Raw genomic sequence first — 23,577 nt, forward strand, 5'->3', positions numbered from 1 at the left:
ATGGCAAATGACTGCCTAGAAAGGAGTTCTGCAGAAAAGGATCTGGCTGTTATAGCAGATCACAAACTAAATCTTAGTCAACAGTGTAACACTGTTGCAAAAAGAGCAAACATCATTCTGGGATGCATTAGCAGGAGTGTTGTGAGCAAAACACGAGAAATAATTCTTCCGCTGTACTCCGTGCTGATTAGGCCCAACTGGAGTATCGTGTCCAGTTCTGGGCGCCACATTTCAGGAAAGATGTGGCCAAATTGGAGGAAGTCCAGAGGAGAGCAAGAAAAATGATTAAAGGTCTAGAAAACATGACCTACAAGGACAGAGTGAAAAAATTGGGTTTGTTTAGTCTGTAGAAGAGAAGATTGAGGGGGGACATGATAACAGTCTTCAAGTACGTAAAAGCTTGTTATAAAGATGGTGATAAATTGTTCTCCTTAGCCACTGAAGGAAGCACAAGAAGTAATGGGCTTAAATTGCAGCAAGGGAGATTTAGGTTAGACAACAGGAAAAACTTCCTATCAGGGTAGTTAAGCACTGGAACAAATTACCTAGAGCAGTGGCTTTCAACTTTTTTTCATTTTTGGACCCTTAAAATTTTTCGAATGGAGGTGCAGACCCCACTGTTCTAAGGAAATGACAAACTTTCACAGACCCCTTAGGCATAATCTCTGGACCCCTAGTGGTCTGCAGACCACAGGTTGAAAACCACTGACCTAGGGAGGTTGTGGAATCTCTGTCACTGGAGATTTTTAAGAGCAGGTTAGACAAACACCTGCCAGGGATGGTCTAGATCAGGGGTTCTCAAACTGGGGGTCATAACCCCTCAGGGGGTCGCAAAGTTATTACTTGGGGGGATCGGGAGCTGTCAGCTTCCACCCCAAACCCCGCTTTGCCTCCAGCATTTATAAGAGTGTTAAATATAAAAAATGTGTTTTTAATTTATAAGGGGGGGTTGCACTCATAGGTTTGCTGTGTGAAAGGGGTCACCAATACAAAAGTTTGAGAACCACTGGTCTAAATAATACTTAGTCCTGCCTCAGTGCAGGGCACTGGACTAGATGACCTAGCGAGATTCCTTCTGGCCTACATTTCTATGATTCTGTGACCTTCCAGGAGCAAGTTGGGTACCAAGGTTAGAGCCCCAGCTTTGGCGAGACACTTCCTACTACCACATACTTCCTTGGCCACTCGTGTAGAGTCATTGATTCAGCACCGACATTGGCACCATTAAGACTGATTCCATTGCCGGGACCTTGTGTGATTTCAGCTTCATACAGTGCTCTCAGTGCTGACAACCTGTGATGAGTAGGCAGCGGCTAAAGATCTTCTTTGCCTTTCGGTACTGGGCTCCCTGATTACACAGGCAGTAGGGTTATTAGTACCGCCTACCTCATCACAAGTGCCGATGCTGTCTACAGCATTGTCACCCTATCATTCGATGCCGGCTTTGACATAGCAGCTCTTGGTACTGACGACTGCCAAGGCTTCAGCACATCTGCCAAACAAACACTTGGTACCGTCAGTGGGTAAGCCCTCACGTCCAACCATAGATCTTGACTGCCAGTCCTTTCTCCTCCACCCAGTACCCTGCCTCCATGGCCCTCCGATTACTCCTATTTCTCTTTGGAGTCAGAGGTCGGATCTTACACATCCCAGTCGTACTACAGGAGGTCTCAATTTGCCTTCCTCCTCATGAAGATCAAGGTCTCAGCACTGATGCTCCCACAGGAGTAGATCCAGGGATATGGCCATGGGACACTTATAATTGGGACCCAATGCCTTACCAGGGGCCATTCTGGAATCTGTGGGGCATGCCCCCAACTTCCTGAGCTTCTCCAGTGCCTTGAATATTCAAATCTCCTCCAAGGCAAAGAGTTATGCCCTGGGCCAGTCCAAGTTCCGACCTTGGTATCCATCAAGAATCAGAGGTTTTACAGTCATAACTGGACCCAGCTGATATAACCTCATTACAAACACCAGTGCACCATCCTGTACAGCCGCCCCTGAGTACATCTTTGTCCAGCTTTTGCGAACAGGGGCTACTAACAGGGAGTTTCGCAAGGGAGTTTGGAAGGGGAGCAGGAAGGGAGCGCGGGTCCCTTGCCAGTTCTATCTTATACCCTTTATTCCCCTTAAAACCTATAAACCAAACTACATTCAAAACTTCTTGCTTTAAACAACCCCTTCATTAACTAGGAGACCATGCAGGCAGAAGCCCAGCTGCAGAGTGGGGGCTATCCAGTTAATGCACTGAGTGTAGCATGTATGATTACCTGCCCCGTGGGTGGGTGGCGTATGTGTGCATTCGGTGCAAGGAGCTCCTGGCCCTCAGAGACCGCGTACGGACTTCGGAGGCCAGGGTGGCGGAACTGCTGGAGGAGCTAAGGGAGGCAGAGAGGTATGTTGATGAGGCTTTCCGGGACACTGTAGAATTGTCCCACCTCTGGTCAGACAGCCCCTGCGCTGTTGAGGAGGATGAAAGGCCCAGGGCAGCAGAGCAGTCAACGGGAGCAGAGGGAAACCTTCCCATAGTTGGGACCCTCCTTCCAGACGGTACTGGGGTTGCCTCTCGCACTGAGGTTACCTCTCCGGGGGAGGGAACTCCAGTTGCTAGGAAAAGGCAGGTATTAGTATTGGGAGAGTCGATCATTAGAAACGTAGATAGCTGGGTTTGTGATGACCGGGAGAACCACATGGTGACTTGCCTGCCTGGTGCGAAGGTTGCGGATCTTTCGAGGCATCTAGACAGACTTATGTGTAGTGCTGGGGAGGAGCCGGTGGTCGTGGTACATGTAGGTACCAATGACATAGGGAAGGGTAGGAGAGACGTCCTGGAGGCCAAATTTAGGCTGCTAGGCAAGAGACTGAAATCCAGGACCTCTATAGTGGCATTCTCAGAAATGCTCCCAGTTCCACACGCAGGGCCAGGTAGGCAGGCAGAGCTTCAGAGTCTCAATGCGTGGATGAGACGATGGTGTAGAGAGGAGGGGTTTACATTCATTAGGAACTGGGGAAACTTCTGGAATGGGGGGAGCCTATACAGGAAGGATGGGCTCCACCTAAACCAAAGTGGAACCAGACTGCTGGCACTAAACATTAAAAAGGTTGTAGAGCAGTTTTTAAACTAGGAGATGGGGGAAAGCCGACTGCTGCAGAGGAGCATGTGGCTCGGACAGAGACTTCTCTTAGGGGAGAGTCTAATGATAGAGAATCTCCAGGTTATAGTCAGGAGCAGAGGATGGAAGAGGATAAAGTAGGGGCCAGATCAGATGAGAAACATTCACATAAAAAAGAATCTAACACATCAGAAAAGGGCAGACAAATAAACAGTGACAAGTTTTTAAAGTGCTTGTACACAAATGCTAGAAGTCTAAACAATAAGATGGGTGAACTAGAGTGCCTTGTGATAAAGGGGGATATTGAAATAATAGGCATCACAGAAACCTGGTGGACTGAGAGCAATCAATGGGACACAATCATTCCGGGGTATAAAATATATTGGAAGGACAGAACAGGTCGTGCGGAGGGGGGGGGGGGGAGGGAGTGGCACTATGTGAAAGAAAATGTAGAATCAAATGAAGTAAAAATCTTAAGCAAATTCGCATGTTCCATAGAATCTCTATAGACAGAAATTTCATGCTCTAATAAGAATATAACATTAAGGATCTATTATCTACCACCTGACCAGGACGGTGATAGTGATGATGAAATGCTAAGGGAAGTTAGAGAGGCTATCAAAATTAAGAACTCAATAATAGTGGGGGATTTCAATTATCCCCATATTGACTGGGAACATTTCACTTCAGGACAAAATGCAGAGATAAAATTTCTCGATACTTTAAAAAGTGGAAGTCAAATCCTAGTGAGGCAAATAGAAAGGAGCATAAACGCTGCCAAATTAAGTGCAAGAATGTAATAAGAAAAGCCAAAGAGGAGTTTGAAGAACGGCTAGCCAAAAACTCCAAAGGTAATAACAAAATGTTTTTTAAGTACATCAGAAGCAGGAAGCCTGCTAAACAACCAGTGGGGCCCCTTGATGATCGAGATACAAAAGGAGCGCTTAAAGACGATAAAGTCATTGCGGAGAAACTAAATCGATTCTTTGCTTCAGTCTTCACGGCTGAGGATGTTAGGGATATTCCCAAACCTGAGCTGGCTTTTGCAGGTGACAAATCTGAGGAACTGTCACAGATTGAAGTGTCACGAGAGGAGGTTTTGGAATTAATTGATAAATTTAACATTAACAAGTCACCGGGACCAGATGGCATTCACCCAAGAGTTCTGAAAGAACTCAAATGTGAAGTTGCGGAACTATTAACTAAGGTTTGTAACCTGTCCTTTAAATCAGCTTCTGTACCCAATGACTGGAAGTTAGCTAATGTAACACCAATATTTAAAAAGGGCTCTAGAGGTGATCCCGGCAATTACAGACCGGTAAGTCTAACGTCTGTACCAGGCAAATTAGTCGAAACAATAGTTAAGAATAAAATTGTCCGACACATAGAAAAACATGAACTGTTGAGCAATAGTCAACATGGTTTCTGTAAAGGGAAATCGTGTCTTACTAATCTATTAGAATTCTTTGAAGGGGTCAACAAACATGTGGACAAGGGGGATCCAGTGGACATAGTGTACTTAGATTTCCAGAAAGCCTTTGACAAGGTCCCTCACCAAAGGCTCTTATGTAAATTAAGCTGCCATGGGATAAAAGGGAAGGTCCTTTCATGGATTGAGAACTGGTTAAAAGACAGGGAACAAAGGGTAGGAATTAATGGTAAATTCTCAGAATGGAGAGGGGTAACTAGTGGTGTTCCCCAAGGGTCAGTCCTCGGACCGATCCTATTCAACTTATTCATAAATGATCTGGAGAAAGGAGTAAACAGTGAGGTGGCAAAGTTTGCAGATGATACTAAACTGCTAAAGATAGTTAAGACCAAAGCAGACTGTGAAGAACTTCAAAAAGATCTCACAAAACTAAGTGATTGGGCAACAAAATGGCAAATTAAATTTAATGTGGATAAATGTAAAGTAATGCACATTGGAAAAAATAACCCCAGCTATACATACAATATGATGGGGGCTAATTTAGCTACAACAAGTCAGGAAAAAGATCTTGGAGTCATCGTGGATAGTTCTCTGAAAATGTCCACACAGTGTGCAGAGGCAGTCAAAAAAGCAAACAGGATGTTAGGAATCATTAAAAAGGGGATAGAGAATAAGACTGAGAATATATTATTGCCCTTATATAAATCAATGGTACACCCTCATCTCGAATAGTGCATACAGATGTGGTCTCCTCATCTCAAAAAAGATATACTGGCACTAGAAAAGGTTCAGAAAAGGGCAACTAAAATGATTAAGGGTTTGGAACGGGTCCCATATGAGGAGAGATTAAAGAGGCTAGGACTCTTCAGCTTGGAAAAGTGGAGACTAAGGGAGAATATGATAGAGGTATATAAAATCATGAGTGATGTGGAGAAAGTGGATAAGGAAAAGTTATTTACTTATTCCCATAATACAAGAACTAGGGGTCATCAAATGAAATTAATAGGCAGCAGGTTTAAAACAAATAAAAGGAAGTTCTTCTTCACGCAGCACACAGTCAACTTGTGGAACTCCTTACCTGAGGAGGTTGTGAAGGCTAGGACTATAACAGCATTTAAAAGAGAACTGGGTAAATTCATGGTGGTTAAGTCCATTAATGGCTATTAGCCAGGATGGGTAAGGAATGGTGTCCCTAGCCTCTGTCTGTCAGAGGGTGGAGATGGATGGCAGGAGAGAGATCACTTGATCATTGAGTATCAGAGGGGTAGCCGTGTTAGTCTGAATCTGTAAAAAGCAACAGAGGGTCCTGTGGCACCTTTGAGACTAACAGAAGTATTGGGAGCATAAGCTTTCGTGGGTAAGAACCTCACTTCTTCAGATGCAAGTCATCTTGCATCTGAAGAAGTGAGGTTCTTACCCACGAAAGCTTATGCTCCCAATACTTCTGTTAGTCTCAAAGGTGCCACAGGACCCTCTGTTGCTTTTCACTTGATCATTGTCTGTTAGGTTCACTCCCTTTGGGGCACCTGGCATTGGCCACTGTCGGTAGACAGGATACTGGGCTAGATGGACCTTTGGTCTGACCCGGTACGGCCTTTCTTATGTTCTTATGTTCTCTCTTGACAAAGTGTTAGTGTTGGAGTCATCATCCCAGATTCAGGACGATTATAGAATCATAGAATCATAAAATATCAGGGTTGGAAGGGACCTCAGGAGGTCATCTAGTCCAACCCCCTGCTCAAACCAGGACCAATTCCCAACTAAATCATCCCAGCCAGGGCTTTGTCAAGCCTGACCTTAAAAACCTCTAAGGAAGGAGATTCCACCACCTCCCTAGGTAACGCATTCCAGTGCTTTACCACCCTCCTAGTGAAAAAGTTTTTCCTAATATCCAACCTAAACCTCCCCAACTGCAACTTGAGACCATTACTCTTGTTCTGTCATCAGGTACCACTGAGAACAGTCTAGATCCATCCTCTTTGGAACTCCCTTTCAGGTAGTTGAAAGCAGCTATCAAATCCCCCCTCATTCTTCTCTTCTGCAGACTAAACAATCCCAGTTTCCTCAGCCTCTCCTCATAAGTCATGTGCTCCAGCCCCCTAATCATTTTTGTTGCCCTCCGCTGGACTCTTTCCAATTTTTCCACATCCTTCTTGTAGTGTGGGGCCCAAAACTGGACACAGTACTCCAGATGAGGCCTTACCAATGTCGAATAGAGGGGAATGATCACGTCCCTCGATCTGCTGGCAATGCCCCTACTTATAGAGCCCAGAATGCCGTTAGCCTTCTTGGCAACAAGGGCACACTGTTGACTCATATCCAGCTTCTCATCCACTGTAACCCCTAGGTCCTTTTCTGCAGAACTAAGACCTATCAAGGGTTATGAAAAAGAGAGGGCAGCTCCGTGGGTGTGCATGTAGAAATGGTGCAGGGGAATCAGTGTAAATTGCTGGATATCTTGCACGCTTCAGGGCCTGGTAGAGTAACTCTACCAATTAGTGAAGCCATCTTGGAGCCCACAAAAAAATGTGACGAACCCTGGCATCTCTTCCACCCACTGCTGAGAGAACAGAGGGGAGATACCAAGTACCATCCCAAGGTCCAAGTACTTCTACATGCAGCCCAACCTTGTTCTTTGGTGGCGACTGCACTCAGCGAGAAATCACATCACGGATGTTCCAAATCTACTCCCAAGGATAAAGAATCAAAAAAGCTTGATTTTTTTGGTAGAAAAATGTATTCATGCTCAGGGTTACAATTTAGAATTGCAAACTACCCATCTATCTTGACCAGGTATGATTTCTCCATGTGGGACAATATGGCTAAATTCATCGACAACTGCTAGACAAGGCTAAGCAAGAATATCAGGCCATGCTGAAGGAAGGTTGTCTGGTAGCCAGAGCCTTGCCTGAGTTGGCTGTGGATGGTGCAGCCTCTGTGCCAGAAGTGACAGCATCTGTGGTCACAATGCAACACTCCTCTGGGCTGCAGCCTGGAACCCCAGCTAAGGACCAGCAGATGAGTGAGGATTTCCCAGTAGAGGTGCTCGTTTGTTTTGGGGAAATGGACAAAGTGCTGCATTCCCTAGAAGGCTCTAGGGCAGCTCATAAGGCACTGGGTGTTTACACCTGGGTCCTAAGAGGAAGCAGTTTCATCCTCAGACTCAGTAGAGGTACCCCTTGTATCTGCCAGGGCAGCCTGAGCACAGGAAGAGGTGCCATAAATCCCAAAGAGCGAGACCTTGCCAACTCCTCCGGCAATCGCTCCATGGAGATAACCCACGACAGCTACGCAGTCTGTCTGACTCCTTAGTCAAGGCCAGCGTACCACCTTGTTGAGATCGGATCTCTCTCCCTCCCTCTGGCAGCAGGTTGTCCCGCTTGCCAGGTGCTCGGAGCCATATTACAACTGATTATTGGGTTTGGGTTCTGTCCTGCAGCTTGTCACTGTTCCCCCACTGTGCCTCCCACTTCCCTGTCCTTTTTCAGGGACTGATCTCACAGGCCTGCTCTCATTCCAGAAGTGCAGTCTCTTTGCAATCAGCACTGGGGGAAGGGATTTTATTCCTGGGATTTTCCCGTTCCAAAGTCCAAGGGAGGCCTCAGACCTATACTTGAACTGTGAAACCTGAACAAATACAGAACAAAGAGAAAGTTGTGCATGATTACCTGGTTTCTGTTATCCTGTCCCTAGATCCTGACGATTGGTATGCTGCCCTCAACTTAAAGGATGCTTACGTACAGCTGGCCACCTTCCAGAGCCACGGGATCATTGAGGCAAAGGTTCTTTGTGGCAAAGGTCTATTATCAATTCACAGCCCCCCTGTTTAGTTTGCCCTCAGCCCCTCGAGCCCTCACAAAGTGCATGGCAGTGGTGGTGCTACCTTTCAGGAGAGCAGGCAGGCAGCTGTTCCTGTCCTGGGTGACTGGTTGGTATGAGGACGATCCAGGTATCAGGTGGAGATCAGTATTGAGCAGATCCAGTCCCTCTTTCGTTCCTTGGGCCTGTTGATCACCAAGGACAAGTCAGTACTGCTTCCTGTGCAAACAGGCTTCTCTCCAACCAAGAGAAGCAGAGCTCTGTCCTCCTTCCTGGACAGCATTGGTTCTCAGACCTCTCGAACCTTTCCATCCAGGAGCCCATGATCTTCCTCAAGTCACAGACGTCATTTCACAGAACCACAGCCAACTGCTGCAGCCCAACCCTTCCAGCCTGGGATGCTCAGTGGTTACCAGTTCAGAGACAGTGTTCCCGAGAGGTTCAGAACATTCTCCTAACCCACCGAAAGCCACCCCCAGGTCTCACTACCTTTCTTGGTGTGGCCCAGCAGCGGGGTCCACCCCCTGTGCACTGTTCTCCTTGCTTATTGGAACGTTTACGCTACGTTAAAGTGAAGGGGTTCTCTGAGGGTTCAGCTGGTGGCAACTGCTGCATTCCATCCACTACAGAGGGTAGGTCTGTATTTTGCAACCCTATCACTGTATGATTCTCAAAAGGATTGGACAGGCACTTTCCACTGGTAGAGACCCCACACCTCCATGGGGCCTGCATTTGCTTTTGTTGGCATTAATATGTCCAGCTCTTGAATCTATGGCTCTGGGTTCATTTCTACTTCTCTCCATGAAAGTAGCTATTACTTCCACCAGGAGGAGTAGCTGGTGTCACGGACTCACAGACCGTGCCGACTCTTGGCCCCGAGTGGTCCCTGGGGGGGAACCCCCTTCAGTGAGACAGCCCTTCTCAGGGGTCCACTCTCTCCCGGGGGTTAAGCCCCTCCACCTCCTGAAACCGCACCTCTCTGAGCCTTAGCATGTCTGTCTCTGCCATGGGCCACCTCAGGGAGTCCACTCGCTCTGGACCCCTGGGGCTCCCTGTCCTTGAGGGAATAATGCCCCCTGTTCTCTAGACCGGAGTGTCTCTCAGCCAGAGTAAAACAGGAGGGTTTATTGAAAATCTGAATCCAGCACTGGAAACTCTCCGGGCCCTCAGGCCTAGCACCCCTCAGCACAGCACATCCCAGTCTCCCCTGCATCCAGGTGGGCTCTGCCTGCTCTCTCTCTCCAGTCCCAAGCCCCCTTGCTTCCCAGCTGGGCATCTGATATCACCAGCCTCAGGCACCGCCTCTGTCCTTTGTCTTCTGTCCAGGTAAACAGGGTCGTAAACTGTGTCGCCTGGGCCTCCTCTCCTCCCTTCTGTCTTCTGGTCCCCTCTGGCTGGAACCGCCTGGTCAGGTCACCGGGGTCCTCTCCCCACTGCCCACTGTCCTCCCACTGGCCAGAACCGGCTGTGACTCCTGAACTGGGCCCCCGGGTCACCAGGTCACCAGTCACTGGGGTCTCCATCCTCCAGGCCATTGGCTGGGGTCCCAAGTTCCCTTTCCGGTCCTGTGTACCAACAAACTCCCGCTCCCCTCACCTCGTCAAACCAGTAACGCCCAGGGAAACTGAGTCCCACCCCCTTGGCATGCAAACCATTGGAAAAACAAGGGAAAAACAAGACAATCCCCCACTTCGTCACCGCTGGGCTGTGGGCATTAGCAGCAGACCGCCATACACAATTTGTTATAACGACAAGTGATATTTCTGTCCACATCCTACATTTCTGACTACAGTGGGCTAGGATTTCCACCTTCATCAGCCTGTCTATTTACCAACCTTTCCCAAACCTCCTTCATAGAAGGATAACGTGAAGCTCCACAGTCTGGATGTCCACAGGGCTTTCGCCTTGTACCTGGACAGGACTAAGAGTTTACAGGGACCCTCAGCTGTTTGTTTCCTTCGCTGATCAAATGAAGGTGGCGCCTGTCCTGTCACAGAGAAGACCTTCCTGGATTGCATCCTGGCTTCTGTTGTGCTGTGGTGCTGCTAAAGGGCCTCCACTGGGAGAGCGTCAGCGCGCTCTACAAGGGCTCAGCAGTGCCAGCAGTGCTGGACAGGTGCCCATCAGTAGCATTTGCAGAGCTGCAACCTGGGCACTGGGGCGTATGTTCACTAGCCACTGTGCTCTCTCCCAAGCCTGGAGAGAACAGGAGTACTTGTGGCACCTTAGAGACTAACAAATTTATTCGAGCATAAGCTTTCGTGGACTACAGCCCACTTCTTCGGATCCACGAAAGCTTATGCTCTAATAAATGTGTTAGTCTCTAGGGCCTGGTCTACACTAGGCGTTTATGTCGAAGTTAGCGCCGTTAAATCGAATTAACCCTGCACCCGTCCACACTGCGATGCTATTTAGTTCGACATAGAGGTCTCTTTAATTCGACTTCTGTACTCCTCCCCGACGAGGGGAGTAGCGCTAAATTCGACATGGCCATGTCGAATTAGGCTAGGTGTGGATGGAAATCGACGCTAATAGCTCCGGGAGCTATCCCACAGTGCACCACTCTGTTGACGCTCTGGACAGCAGTGCGAGCTCGGATGCTCTGACCAGCCACACAGGAAAAGCCCCGGGAAAATTTGAATTTGAATTCCTTTTCCTGTCTGGCCAGTTTGAATCTCATTTCCTGTCTGGACATCGTGGCGAGCACAGCAGCACTGGCAACGATGCAGAGCTCTCCAGCAGTGATGGCCATGCAGTCTGTGAATAGAAAGAGAGCCCCAGCATGGACTGATCGTGAAGTCTTGGATCTCATCGCTGTGTGGGGCGATGAGTCCGTGCTTTCCGAGCTGCGATCCAAAAGAAGGAATGCAAAGATCTACGAGAAGATCTCTAAAGACATGGCAGAGAGAGGATACAGCCGGGATGCAACGCAGTGCCGCGTGAAAATCAAGGAGCTGAGACAAGGCTACCAGAAGACCAAAGAGGCAAACGGACGCTCCGGATCCCATCCCCAGACATCCCGTTTCTACGAGGCACTGCATTCCATCCTCGGTGCTGCCGCCACCACTACCCCACCAGTGACCGTGGACTCTGAGGATGGGATACTGTCCACGGCCGGTTCCTCAGACATGTTAGGGGACGGGGAAGATGAGGAAGGAGATGAGGAGGGCGAGGCAGTTGGCAGCTCTCACAACGCTGATTTCCCCGACAGCCAGGATCTCTTCATCACCCTTACAGAGATCCCCTACGAAGCGTCCCCAGCCATTACCCCGGACACAGAATCTGGTGAAGGATCAGCCAGTAAGTGTTGTAAACATCTAAACATTTATTTTTAACAAAACAGGAATATTAACAATTAAAAGAATGGGTTGTTCATGATTAGTGTGCCCTAGGCGCTTAACGGTTTAGTAAGGGGCAGTGCAAGTTTTGAAAAGAAATCTAGCAATGTCCGGTTTTCAGTGATTGTCCTGCACAAGCCGCTCTACTGTGTATTCCCTGCTACTGCAGCTACAGTAAAATGCGGTCTATATGTGCGGGGATAGAGCAGTAATCCTCCTGGGACATCTCGATGAAGCTCTCCTGGAGGTAACTTGAAAGCCGTTGCATGAGGTTCTTGGGGAGAGCGGCCTTATTGGGTCCTCCGAAGTACGACACGTTGCCGCGCCACGAGATTATCAGGTACTCGGGGATCATTGCTCTGCACAGCAGGGCGGCATACGGCCCTGGTCTTTGGAGGCTTTCCCGGAGCATTCTCTCTTTGTCGCTCTCGGAGATCCTCATCAGGGTGATGTCGGCCATGGTGACCTGCTTTTAATTAGGTAGGGGAATGTTAGTGTTGGGACTGCTTTCCCGTTCCTTTACAGAACTGTCACCGCTGGTTTGCAGCCACGCGGTGGAGGCGGGAGAGGGGCAGCCGAAAGGGATCGTTCCCGGGGACAGCCGCGAGGGGGTGGGACAGGGGCAGAGTTCCCGCTTGCCGGATTGCTGGCAGCAGGGACTGACATTGATTTAAATGTGAAATGAGGCCAGTGGTAATATAAAAGTTTTAAACTGCCACAAGTGTACGGCTTACCATGTCTGCCTGCAACAGAAATTCCGTTGTGCTGCCTCGCTTCTCAAATGTGCTGTTCAAGACCCCAGGCACAGAATGCGAAGGCCGAGAATTCGACCTTGTGCTGAGTGCGCATGTGAAAGGTGCTGTGCATGGTCTTGTTCACAGAGAAAGACTATGTTCTTTGTTCACAACTACATTTATCTTTCAGAGGAATTCACTCCCTTTTTCCCATTTCCACAGCCCCGTCTGCGACTGTCTCACAACCTAGCCTGGAATCACACTCCCAGAGGCTAGCGCGGATTAGGCGTAGGAAGAAGAGGACACGGGAGGACATGTTCTCTGAGCTTATGGCCTCTTCCCAAGCCCAGGCAGCACAGCAGACCCAGTGGCGGGAGAACTTGACCCGAATGCACCAAGCCAACATGGATCGGGAGGAGAGGTGGCGGCAGGAAGACCAGCAGGCGACTCTAACGCTGCTTGGACTACTGAGGGAGCAAACGGACACACTCCGGCGCCTTGTGGATGTTCTGCAGGAACGGAGGCAGGAGGACAGAGCCCCGCTGCAGTCCATCTCTAACCGCCCTCCCCCGCCACCAAGTCCCATACCCACCTCACCCAAAGTGCAAAGAAGGAGAGGCGGCAGAGTCCCTGCTAACTCTCACTCCACCCCTGCAGAGAGCTCTAGTAGCAGAAGGCTCTCATTTCCCAAAATTTGAAAAGTTCTTTCCTTCCCGCCTGACACAAGCCCACGTCCAAGTTTCACCTCCCAATGCCATGTGTAGTTGATAATAAAAAATTCGTTTCTGTTAACTACTGTTTCAATCATGTTCTTTTGGAGGAGGAGGGGAAAGGGGGTTGGAAATTGGACAGGACAGTCTCCTTTGGCAGGGTACATAGTCGGGGGCAGGCACAGCAGCAGGGCACATACACAGTGCAGTGATGCAGTGACTAGTTGCCCCGGTTAGTCTGGGAGGTTGTTTTGATGTAATGTTGGGGGGGGTGGGTTGCTCTGTGACTTTGTGGCGGGGGAGGGCAGTTACAGATCTTAAGCGCCGGTCCTTAGACAGGATCACAGAGCCACACAGCATGGGATCTGTAACCGTCCTCCCCCTGCCACAAAGTCAAATAGACCTCCCATACACACAGTCCCGATCAGGAGGGGTGACAGGCTCCGTTGAAACAAGCATCCCACCGCAGCGGAGCCTGTCAATCCTTGAGTTTAGAAGCTGCATTCGCATCACAACACTAGACCCGCCCCGCACCACAGTCTGCGTCCCAGTTTTAAAAAATTCCCGCTAAAACAGTATTAAAGAAAACGGTGTGCTTTAACAAAGTAGAACTATTTTTATTTCGACACGTGTGTTGGAGGGGGGGTGAAGGGGGTATGTAACTGGATAGGATAGTCAACATTACCTGGGTAAAGAAACGGGGGCAGGTTTAGCTTCTCAGTACACAAACTATAAAATCACAGGTTACCCTGCTCACTCAGGAACTTTGCTTTCAAAGCCTCCCGGATGCACAGCGCTTCCCGCTGGTCTCTTCTAATCGCCCGGCTGTCTGGCTGTGAGTAATCACCAGCCAGGCTATTTTCCTCAACCTCCCACCCCGCCATAAAGGTCTCCCCCTTGCTCTCACAGAGATTGTGGAGCACACAGCAAGCTGCTATAACAATGGGGATATTGGTTTCGCTGAGATCACAGCGAGTCAGTAAGCTTCTCCATCTCCCCTTGAGACGGCCAAAAGCACACTCCACCACCATTCTGCACTTGCTCAGCCGGTAGTTGAAGAGTTCTTTTTCAGTGTCCAGGGCGCCAGTATAGGGCTTCATGAGCCAGGGCATTAGCGGGTAGGCTGGGTCCCCGAGGATGACTATAGGCATCTCCACATCCCCAACAGTTATTTTGTGGTCCGGGAAGTAAATACCTTGTTGCAGCCGTCTAAACAGACCAGAGTTCCTGAAAACACGAGCGTCATGAACCTTGCCCGGCCATCCCACGTAGATGTTGGTAAAACGTCCCCTGTGGTCCACCAGTGCTTGCAGCACCATGGAAAAGTATCCCTTTCGGTTAATGTACTGGGTGGCCTGGTGGTCCGGTGCCAGGATAGGGATGTGAGTTCCATCTATGGCCCCACCGCAGTTTGGGAATCCCATCGCTGCGAAGCCATCTATGATCGCCTCCACGTTTCCCAGGGTCACTACCTTTGGCAGCAGTACATCAACGATTGCCTTCGCTACTTGCATCACAACAACCCCCACGGTAGATTTGCCCACCCCAAACTGGTTCGCGACTGACCGGTAGCTGTCTGGCGTTGCAAGCTTCCACAGGGCTATGGCCACTCGCTTCTGTACACTCAGTGCAGCTCGCAACCGGGTGTCACTGCGCTTCAGGGCAGGGGACAGCAACTCACAAAGTTCCAGGAAAGTTCCCTTCCGCATGCGAAAGTTTCGCAGCCACTGGGATTCATCCCAGACCTGCAGTACTATGCGGTCCCACCACTCAGTGCTTGTTTCCCGTGCCCAGAATCGCCGTTCCACGGCATCAACATGACCCATTGCCACTGTGATGTCCTCGGCGCTGGGTCGCCTGCTTTCTGACAGGTCTGTGCTACTCTCAGACTTCAGGACATCACCGCGGTGCCGTAGCCTCCTTGCCTGACTTTTCTGCATCTGCCTCAGGGAAACCTTTATGATAAGCTGCGAGACGTTGAGAGCGGCCACAACTGCAGCGATGGTCGCAGCGGGCTCCATGCTCGGAGTACAGTGGCGTCCGCGCTGTCAATGACTGGAAAAGCGCGCGAACTGTTTTCCCGCCGGCGCTTTCAGGGAGGGAGGGCGGGAGTGATGGACGGATGACGACAGTTTCCCAAAAGCACCCTCGACTCATTTTGTTACCCAGAAGGCATTGCCGGCTACACCCAGAATTCCAATGGGCAGAGGGGACTGCGGGAACTGTGGGATAGCTGACCACAGTGCACCGCTTCGAATGTCGACGCTATCACCGTTAGTGTGGACGCACAAAGTCGAATTACTGTCCTTAGTGTGGACACACACGTTCGACTTTGCAATATCGATTACAAAAATTCGATGCAAGTAAAATCGAACTACTCTCGTAGTGTAGACAAGGCCTAAGGTGCCACAAGTACTCCTGTTCTTTTTGCGGATACAGACTAACACGGCTGCTACTCTGAAGCCTGGAGAGCTGAGGCTACAGTTGGGGGAGCGTTGTGCTGCAATCGTGGCTCTGAAACCCTCCTCCATCCTGAACTGGTTGTGAGTCATCTAATGTGGAAGGGACGAGTGCAGCCCCTTGAAGAATTAAAATGGTTACTTACCTGTTCTGTAACTGTTGTTCTTTGAAGCGCGTTGCACACGTCCATCCCACGACCCACCCTCCTTCCCCTCGACTTTGGCACATGTGTCCTGGATTCCAGTGTGAAGGAGCTGAGGGAGGGCTGGGGTGACTCTACCCTTTATACCAGCTACTGGGAGCATGCGTGTGTGAAGGGTGCACGCACTGCCCCCATTGGTACCACCATGGGAGAAACCTCCAGCTGTGGTGCATGGGGCACGCACACTTACTAGTAGTCTGAAGTGGAATGGACACGTGCAACCCATCTCGAAGAACAACAGTTACAGGGCAGGGAAGTAACCACTTTTCCTCGGGCTCTGCCTGTCCGGCTGCTGTGAGGCTGGGTAATGGCAGGCCTTGTGGAGCCTGTGGCCAGGGTGATGGAGTGCACTTGTGTGCACGTTTCACATGACTAGTTATGCCCTGGTGTGCAGCAGTATGTGACTGTCAGGGAGCGGACAGGTTGGGTGTGAATATGGGCAGTGAATGTGTGTGTGTGTGCTGTTGGGTGTGAGCTGGTGAGGTGTGTGTGTGTGCTGTCGGGTGTGAGCTGGGGAGGTGTGTGTGTGTGTGTGTGTGTGCTATTGGGTGTGAGCTGGTGAAGTGTGTGTGCTGGTGGGTGTGAGCTAGTGAGGGGTGTGTGTGCCTGCCTGCCCATGTGTGCACCCGTGTGCCTGCGTGCCCATATGTGCATGTGCTGAGGGGTGTGTGCATGAGTGCCTGTGTGCTAGGTTGTGCTTGTGCTGTGTGTGTGTGTGTCTGTGCCTGCATGTTGGATTGTACGTGTGTGAGCTTGTGTGTTGGGTTGTACATGTGTGTGCCTGCGTGCTGGGTTGTGCATGTGCGTGTGTGCCTGCGTGTTGGGTTGTATGTGTGTGTGCGTGTGTGCCTGCGTGCTGGGTTGTGCATGTGCGTGTGTGCCTGCGTGTTGGGTTGTACGTGTGTGTGCAGGTGTGCCTGTGTGCTGGTTGTGTGTGTGTGTGTGCATGTGTGTGGGTGTGCCTGCGTGCTGGGTTGTGCGTGTGCTGCGGGTGTGTGCGTGTGACAGGCAGGGCTTTGTTAGCTGAGCTGAGTGAAGGGTTCTTATGACAGCGGTGTCAGGTGCATGCAGAGCTGTCAGTCCCAGCAGGAGGTGTGGGCTGGAGCAGGAGTCACTGGGCAGGCTCTCTGGGTTGTGCATTGCAGACTGGACCTTCCTAGTCTTGCCGTCAGTGAATCTCTTCTGAGCTGCTGTGGATTCGAAGGGACCCAGGGCCGTTAGCTGTGCAGCTGCACTGGGCCTGCCACCCTGACTGGCAGCAGGGCCTTGCAGGGCTCTGACAGAGACCAGGGAGGGGAGAGGCCACGCAGGGCTGCCTGGGCCTGTAACCTGGGTTTCCTGCTCTCCTTGGGGTGGCGTTATGGGAGAAGGGGCGTTGGCAAAGGAGGTGGCCCCTCTCGCTGAGCTCAGCACGTCTGTGCAGTACCAGGGCGTAGGAGCCCCTCTGATCTCTGGGATGGGGAGCCAACCTTGTCACTGTGACGCCTACCTAGGTCTGGCCCTCCAGTCCCTGCCCTGGTGTGTGTGGAGGGGAAGGTGCGGGTGCGACTGGCTTCTCTGGGCATTATGGTAGTGTGCCTCCGGAGACCTCAGGGCCCCACTCTGCTGAGGCATGGGATTGGAGCTGCCACCAGCACATGCGTCCTCTCTGAGAAGGGGTGGGGCGGGGCCTCAGAGAAGGGGGTGGGGCAAGGGTGTTAGTTTTTCTGAAAATAGAAAGTTGGCAACCCTAGGGCTGCTGCGATGCATTCTGGGCAGGGGGGCTGCCATGGGGTGGGGGCTACCGCAGTGCATTCTGGGCAGGGGGGCTGCCATGGGGTGGGGGCTGCCGCAGTGCATTCTGGGCAGGGGGCTGCCGCAGTGCATTCTGGGCCTGGAACAGGGCTGCCGTGGGGTGGGGGCTGCCGCCCTGCATTCTAGATGGGGGGTGCTGCTATGGGACAGAGGCTGCTGCAGTTAGGGTTGCCAACTTGGTACTATTTAAAAACCAAACACTTCCCCTAAAGCCCCACCCCTTCCCCCCAAAGCCCCGCCCCATCCCATCTCTTCCCCTGAGGCCCCGCCCCATCCACTCCTCTTTCCCCGCCCGCCTGTTGCTTGCTGCTTTTCCCCTCGCGTTCCCCTTGCCCGGGTCAGGAGGGACTTTCCTGTGGAACCGTAGTTGGGAGCTGCAGCCGCCCGACGCAGGTAGGAGGCGGCCCTGGCCGAGTAGAGGCTGGAGCAGGTGATGACTTAACGCCCCCCCACCCGCAGTAACTGGACTTTGGATGTCCTGTCAGTAGACCTGACCGGACACTGGTAGGTCCCTTTTTTGACCAGACTTTCCGGGTGAAGACCGGGCACCTGGCCACGCTATCGGCAGTGCATTCTGGGCCTGGGACAGGGCTGCCATGTCGTGGGGGCTGCCGCAGTGCGTTCTGGGCTGGGGGGTGCTATGGGGCTGAGGCTGCCGCAGTGCGTTCTGGGCTGGGGGGTGCTATGGGGCTGAGGCTGACGCAGTGCGTTCTGGGCTGGGAGGTGCTATGGGGCTGAGGCTGACGCAGTGCGTTCTGGGCTGGGGGGTGCTATGGGGCTGAGGCTGACGCAGTGCGTTCTGGGCTGGGGGGTGCTATGGGGCTGAGGCTGCCGCAGTGCGTTCTGGGCTGGGGGGTGCTATGGGGCTGAGGCTGCCGCAGTGCGTTCTGGGCTGGGGGGTGCTATGGGGCTGAGGCTGCCGCAGTGCGTTCTGGGCTGGGGGGTGCTATGGGGCTGAGGCTGCCGCAGTGCATTCTGGGGGGGGGTGCTATGGGGCTGAGGCTGCCGCAGTGCGTTCTGGGCTGGGGGGTGCTATGGGGCTGAGGCTGCCGCAGTGCATTCTCAGGGGGGGGTGCTATGGGACTGAGGCTGCCGCAGTGCATTCTGGGGGGGGGTGCTATGGGGCTGAGGCTGCCGCAGTGCGTTCTGGGCTGGGGGGTACTATGGGGCTGAGGCTGCCGCAGTGCGTTCTGGGCTGGGGTTGCTATGGGGCTGAGGCTGCCGCAGTGCGTTCTGGGCTGGGGGGTGCTCACCACGGGCCAGGAAGTTTGTCTGAGCTCCTGCTGCCGTGTCCCCGGGGCACTGGGCCGTAGTGGTGCGGCCAGCACAAGAGGGAGGTGAGGCAGTCTCCGGCACAGCCAATGTGTAGCTCAAGACTGGGTTTTTGTAAGAGATCTGGTTCCAACAGGAATTATTTGGAGCCGTGGCTGGCTTGTGTCACACGGGAGGGCAGAGTGGATGATCACAGTGGTTTCTTTGGGCCTGGGAATGCATGAATAATCTATGAAAGAGCCTGGAAAGAAGTTGCTGTCCTGGCCGGAGATGCAGCTGAGTTTGCGTAACTCTGGCAACAGGCAAACACTCTGGTTCAATGGCGGCTTGGCTCCCGTCAGCAGTGTGGCACCAGAGATCCAGCGCGGCCACAGGGGAAGCTCCACGGGGCTGGTTTAAACCCCTCCTGAGAGTCAAATGTTTGTGCAAACCCTTACAAATAGCCTGCCCCGGCTCCCTGTCACAGGCGGCTGGGGGGACGGGCCCCGCGTAATGCGAGAAGCAGGTTAATCAGGAGACTCTGTTGTATCATGAAATATTGAAATAGCCTTCCCGGCTTCAGCGAACTCTCCTCTCAGCAACGGTGTCACTCTGTGTTCATGACTCTGGGGAGTGTGACATACCGCCGGGGCTGCTGGCTGGGAATGGGCATCGTGCGGAGCCTGTGACTGTATGGTAAGGAGCGTCCCATTGCAGTGAGTGCTCTCCCCAGGCCATGCGGCGTCTTCCTGTCCAAGGGGCTGGATGGTTCCCCCCCAGCAGTGACTGGCCACCACAGCTTTCCCCAGGTGGGGGGCGCGTTCCTCTTTCAGCCCCCTGTTTTCAAGAGGAGCTTGTTCTTGGGCTGCTCTTTCTCCACTTGTTCCCAGTCCAGGGCAGGGCAGTGGAAAATGGCTGTGAGGAGCAAGGGGTGTTTCCCCAGTGGACTGGCCTGGCCCCTGGGGCTCTGGGCTGGCTGCGCCTTCCCAAAGCTCACTCCCAGCCCTGGAGCCTGCAGGTCTCTCGCTCAGGAAGAGGTGATATTCTTAGCTCGTTTAAGGAGTGGTTTGAATTTCCTACTGGATCCATCTGCTTTGTATAGACCCCCTCGGGGAGTGCAAAGAATGGCAGGAAAAGCTGCAGATCTGTAAGCGCTTCGCCCAGAAAGCTATTGTTCAGGGTGTGGCGGAAGCCAGCTCCAGCCAGACAGGGCTGGGGCAACTCTTCTTGTTTGGGGGAGGCTAGTGCCCGGTGCTTGTAGCACAGAGTTCTGCAGCCCACAGCATCCCTTGCCTTGGGTACAGAGGTGCGGTCTACCAAGACTACAGTTCCCAGCCTGCAATGCAAAGGCAAGGCAAGGTGGTGCACTGCATGCTGGGACTGTGTGCCCAACCTCTGGAACATGAGGGCAGCTGGAGTGCTCTCGGTTTGACATGTGCTGGGTACGGTTCAGGGGCTGCCCACAGGTTGCCAATGAGGCCCCGGGGGCTGTGGCAGTCACTGTCTGATGGCATATATTGACCCTCCTAGGAGATGTCATGGGACTTGCTGGTGCAGATCAGTCATTTGCTCCTCGCCCGTTTCTGGGGGGCAGCAAATCTGGGAACTGAGGCAGAGAGGCTCAAGGGTGTGGGCTGAGCAGTCTGGGAGGAGGAGCTCTGGGAGCAGCCAAGCCTGGGGAGAAGGTCTGAGCTGGACGCTCTATGGCGGTGGTAAGGTGTGTGCTCATAAGGCCAGGCCCCAAGCCGGGGGAGTCTGGCCCCTGCCTGGACGTGGGGAGTGGTGCCTGCTCCTGGGGCTTGGCTTAGGGTATCAGCTTTTAGTTTATTCCTGCAGTGTCACCGAAAGTGTCCACTTTCTCCCTGTTTCTAGTGTTGGGACAAGTGGACAGGGGGGTGGCATGGTGGCCCAGTATTCACTGGCCTGCCTGGCTCTAGGGGGTAGCTGGAGAAGGGACTGAGGGACAGGCTAGTAGCTGGCCAGGATGTTGCCTCTGATGTTCTGAGTGCTGGGAAGGCTGCTGCATGTCTCAGGGAGTGCGGACAGGTTCCTGGGTCTCATGGGGCCACAGGCGGCCCAGCTGTCCCCCACTGGCCACACCATAGAATCATAGACTATCAGGGTTAGAAGAGACCTCAGGAGGTCATCTAGTCCAACCCCTGCTCAAAGCAGGACCAATTCCCAACTAAATCATCCCAGCCAGGGCTTTGTCAAGCCGAGCCTTAAAAACCTCCAAGGAAGGAGACTCCACCACCTCCCTAGGTAACGCATTCCAGTGCTTCACCACCCTCCTAGTGAAATAGTGTTTCCTAATATCCAACCTGGACCTCCCGCACTGCAACTTGAGACCATTGCTTCTTATTCTGTCATCTGCCACCACTGAGAACAGTCTAGATCCATCCTCTTTGGAACCCCCCTTCAGGTAGTTGAAAGCAACTATCAGATCCCCACTCATTCTTCTCTTCTGGAGACTAAACAATCCTAGTTCCCTCAGCCTGTCCTCATAAGTTATGTGCTCCAGCCCCCTAATCATTTTTGTTGCCCTCCGCTGGACTCTTTCCAATATTTCCACATCCTTCTTCTATTGTGGGGCCCAAAACTGGACACAGTACTCCAGATGAGGCCTCACCAATGTCGCATAAAGGGGAACGATCATGTCCCTCAATCTGCTGGCAATGCCCCTACTTATACAGCCCAAAATGCCGTTAGCCTTCTTGGCAACAAGAGCACACTGTTGACTCATATCCAGCTTCTCGTCCACTGTGACCCCTAGGTCCTTTTCTGCAGAACTGCTGCGTAGCCATTCGGTCCCTAGTCTGTAGCAGTGCATGGGATTCTTCCGTCCTAAGTGCAGGACTCTGCACTTGTCCTTGTTGAACCTCATCAGGTTTTTTTTGGCCCAATCCTCTAATTTGTCTAGGTCCCTCTGTATCCGATCCCTACCCTCTAGTGTATCTACCACGCCTCCTAGTTTAGTGTCATCTGCAAACTTGCTGAGAGTGCAGTCCACACCATCCTCCAGATCATTAATAAAGTTATTAAACAAAACCGGCCCCAGGACCGACCCTTGGGGCACTCCGCTTGAAACCGGCTGCCAACTAGACATGGAGCCATTGATCACTACCCGTTGAGCCCGACGATCTAGCCAGCTTTCTATCCACCTTACAGTCCATTCATCCAGCCCATACTTCTTTAACTTGGCGGCAAGAATACTGTGGGAGACCGTATCAAAAGCTTTGCTAAAGTCAAGGAATAACACATCCACTGTTTTCCCCTCATCCACAGACCCAGTTATCTCCTCATAGAAGGCAATTAGGTTAGTCAGGCACGACTTCCCCTTGGTGAATCCATGCTGACTGTTCCTGATCACTTTCCTCTCCTCTAAGTGTTTCATAATTGATTCCTTGAGGACTTGCTCCATGATTTTTCCAGGGACTGAGGTGAGGCTGACTGGCCTGTAGTTCCCCGGATCCTCCTCCTTCCCTTTTTCAAAGATGGGCACTACATTAGCCTTTTTCCAGTCATCCGGGACCTCCCCCGATCGCCATGAGTTTTCAAAGATGATGGCCAATGGCTCTGCAATCACCAGCCACAGGCGGCCCAGCTGTTCCCCACTGGCCGCACCAGCCACAGGCGGCCCAGCTGTTCCCCACTGGCCGCACCAGCCACAGGCGGCCCAGCTGTTCCCCACTGGCCGCACCAGCCACAGGCGGCCCAGCTGTTCCCCACTGGCCGCACCAGCCACAGGTGGCCCAAGTGTACATCTCCCTGTGGGTCTGATCAGCTTCTGTTCTGGCCCGAGTCTGCTCGGGTGAGAGCTCTCCCCAGGGGAGGCATGTGGGCCGCAGTTGGCCCAGGCAGTCCAGGGTCCAAGCCCTGGGATAGTGACACTGCCAGGGTTCATTGGCTGCGTTGGCAGAGAAGAGGGGTCTGCGCTCCCCTCACAGAGGTGGTGACCTTGCAGGGATGCCGTGGGTTACTGAATCAGAGCTCACACTGGAGATAACTCGGCTTTCCACAAGGGTGAGGAGTGGCTGGACTAGCTTCCACGAGGACGTGCTGGAGTCCCCGTCACTTGGAATCTTTGAATCACACCTGGGAGTATCCGAAGAGCCGCTCTCGCTCGGCCAGGAGCTGCAGGCTCAGGGTGGGCAGCACTGGGTGGGAGGGACAGTCTGGTCTGTGGGAGGATGCAGGGGTCTGACCAGATCCTAAGGAGAGTGGGACCCAGTGCACATCTCATCCCCTGTGCACTGCTCTCTCCGGCTCCCTTGCTCCTGGAGGTGTCGGTGGTCTGATCAGCATGGCCCCTTTTCGGCAGTGTTGGAGGTTGTTAAGCACTGGGATCTGTGTTCAGGATGGGGGACAAGCCTGTTTGCCCTGCATTCTCCCTCTTCTCATGATGCTGTTCTGATGAGGTGTTGGTGGCTGTCAGCAGCCTGTCTGTGATATATGGGCAGCCGCAGAAGCTGATGGGCGTGCTTGCCACCTTTCATTCAGGTTAAATGGAAGAAGCAATTAGCTCCTTTATGGAGTAAAAGAGCAGAAACAATAGAAGCCATCACCCAAGGCACTGGCCACAGGGTTAGTCCTGAGCAAGAGGGGTTTCCCTGGGGACTGATCCTGAACGCAGGGGCTAGGGCACTGACTGTTTGCAGTGTGTGTATCTGTGCTGGTGTCAGGGAGGAAGCCAGAGAAGCTGTCAGGAGCGTGGCCCTGAAAGGGAT

The 23,577-nt window shown here is 52.3% G+C and overlaps 2 protein-coding genes across 14 annotated transcripts in view; both read left to right on the plus strand.

Annotated features, from left to right (window-relative positions):
* SHANK3 (SH3 and multiple ankyrin repeat domains 3) overlaps positions 1 to 23,577 on the plus strand; it is a 703,681-nt gene that overhangs the window by 11,648 nt on the left and 668,456 nt on the right. The gene's annotated exons all lie outside the window — the stretch shown is intronic.
* On the plus strand, positions 10,683 to 13,225 carry LOC135982937 (uncharacterized). Its single transcript, XM_065591816.1, has 2 exons — positions 10,683 to 11,661; positions 12,656 to 13,225. The coding sequence occupies exons 1-2, from the start codon at positions 11,085 to 11,087 to the stop codon at positions 13,129 to 13,131; spliced, it is 1,053 nt and encodes a 350-aa protein (XP_065447888.1). The 5' UTR covers positions 10,683 to 11,084; the 3' UTR covers positions 13,132 to 13,225.

This window comes from Chrysemys picta, chromosome 1, assembly GCF_011386835.1.
Source record: "Chrysemys picta bellii isolate R12L10 chromosome 1, ASM1138683v2, whole genome shotgun sequence".
NCBI lineage: Eukaryota > Metazoa > Chordata > Testudines > Emydidae > Chrysemys > Chrysemys picta.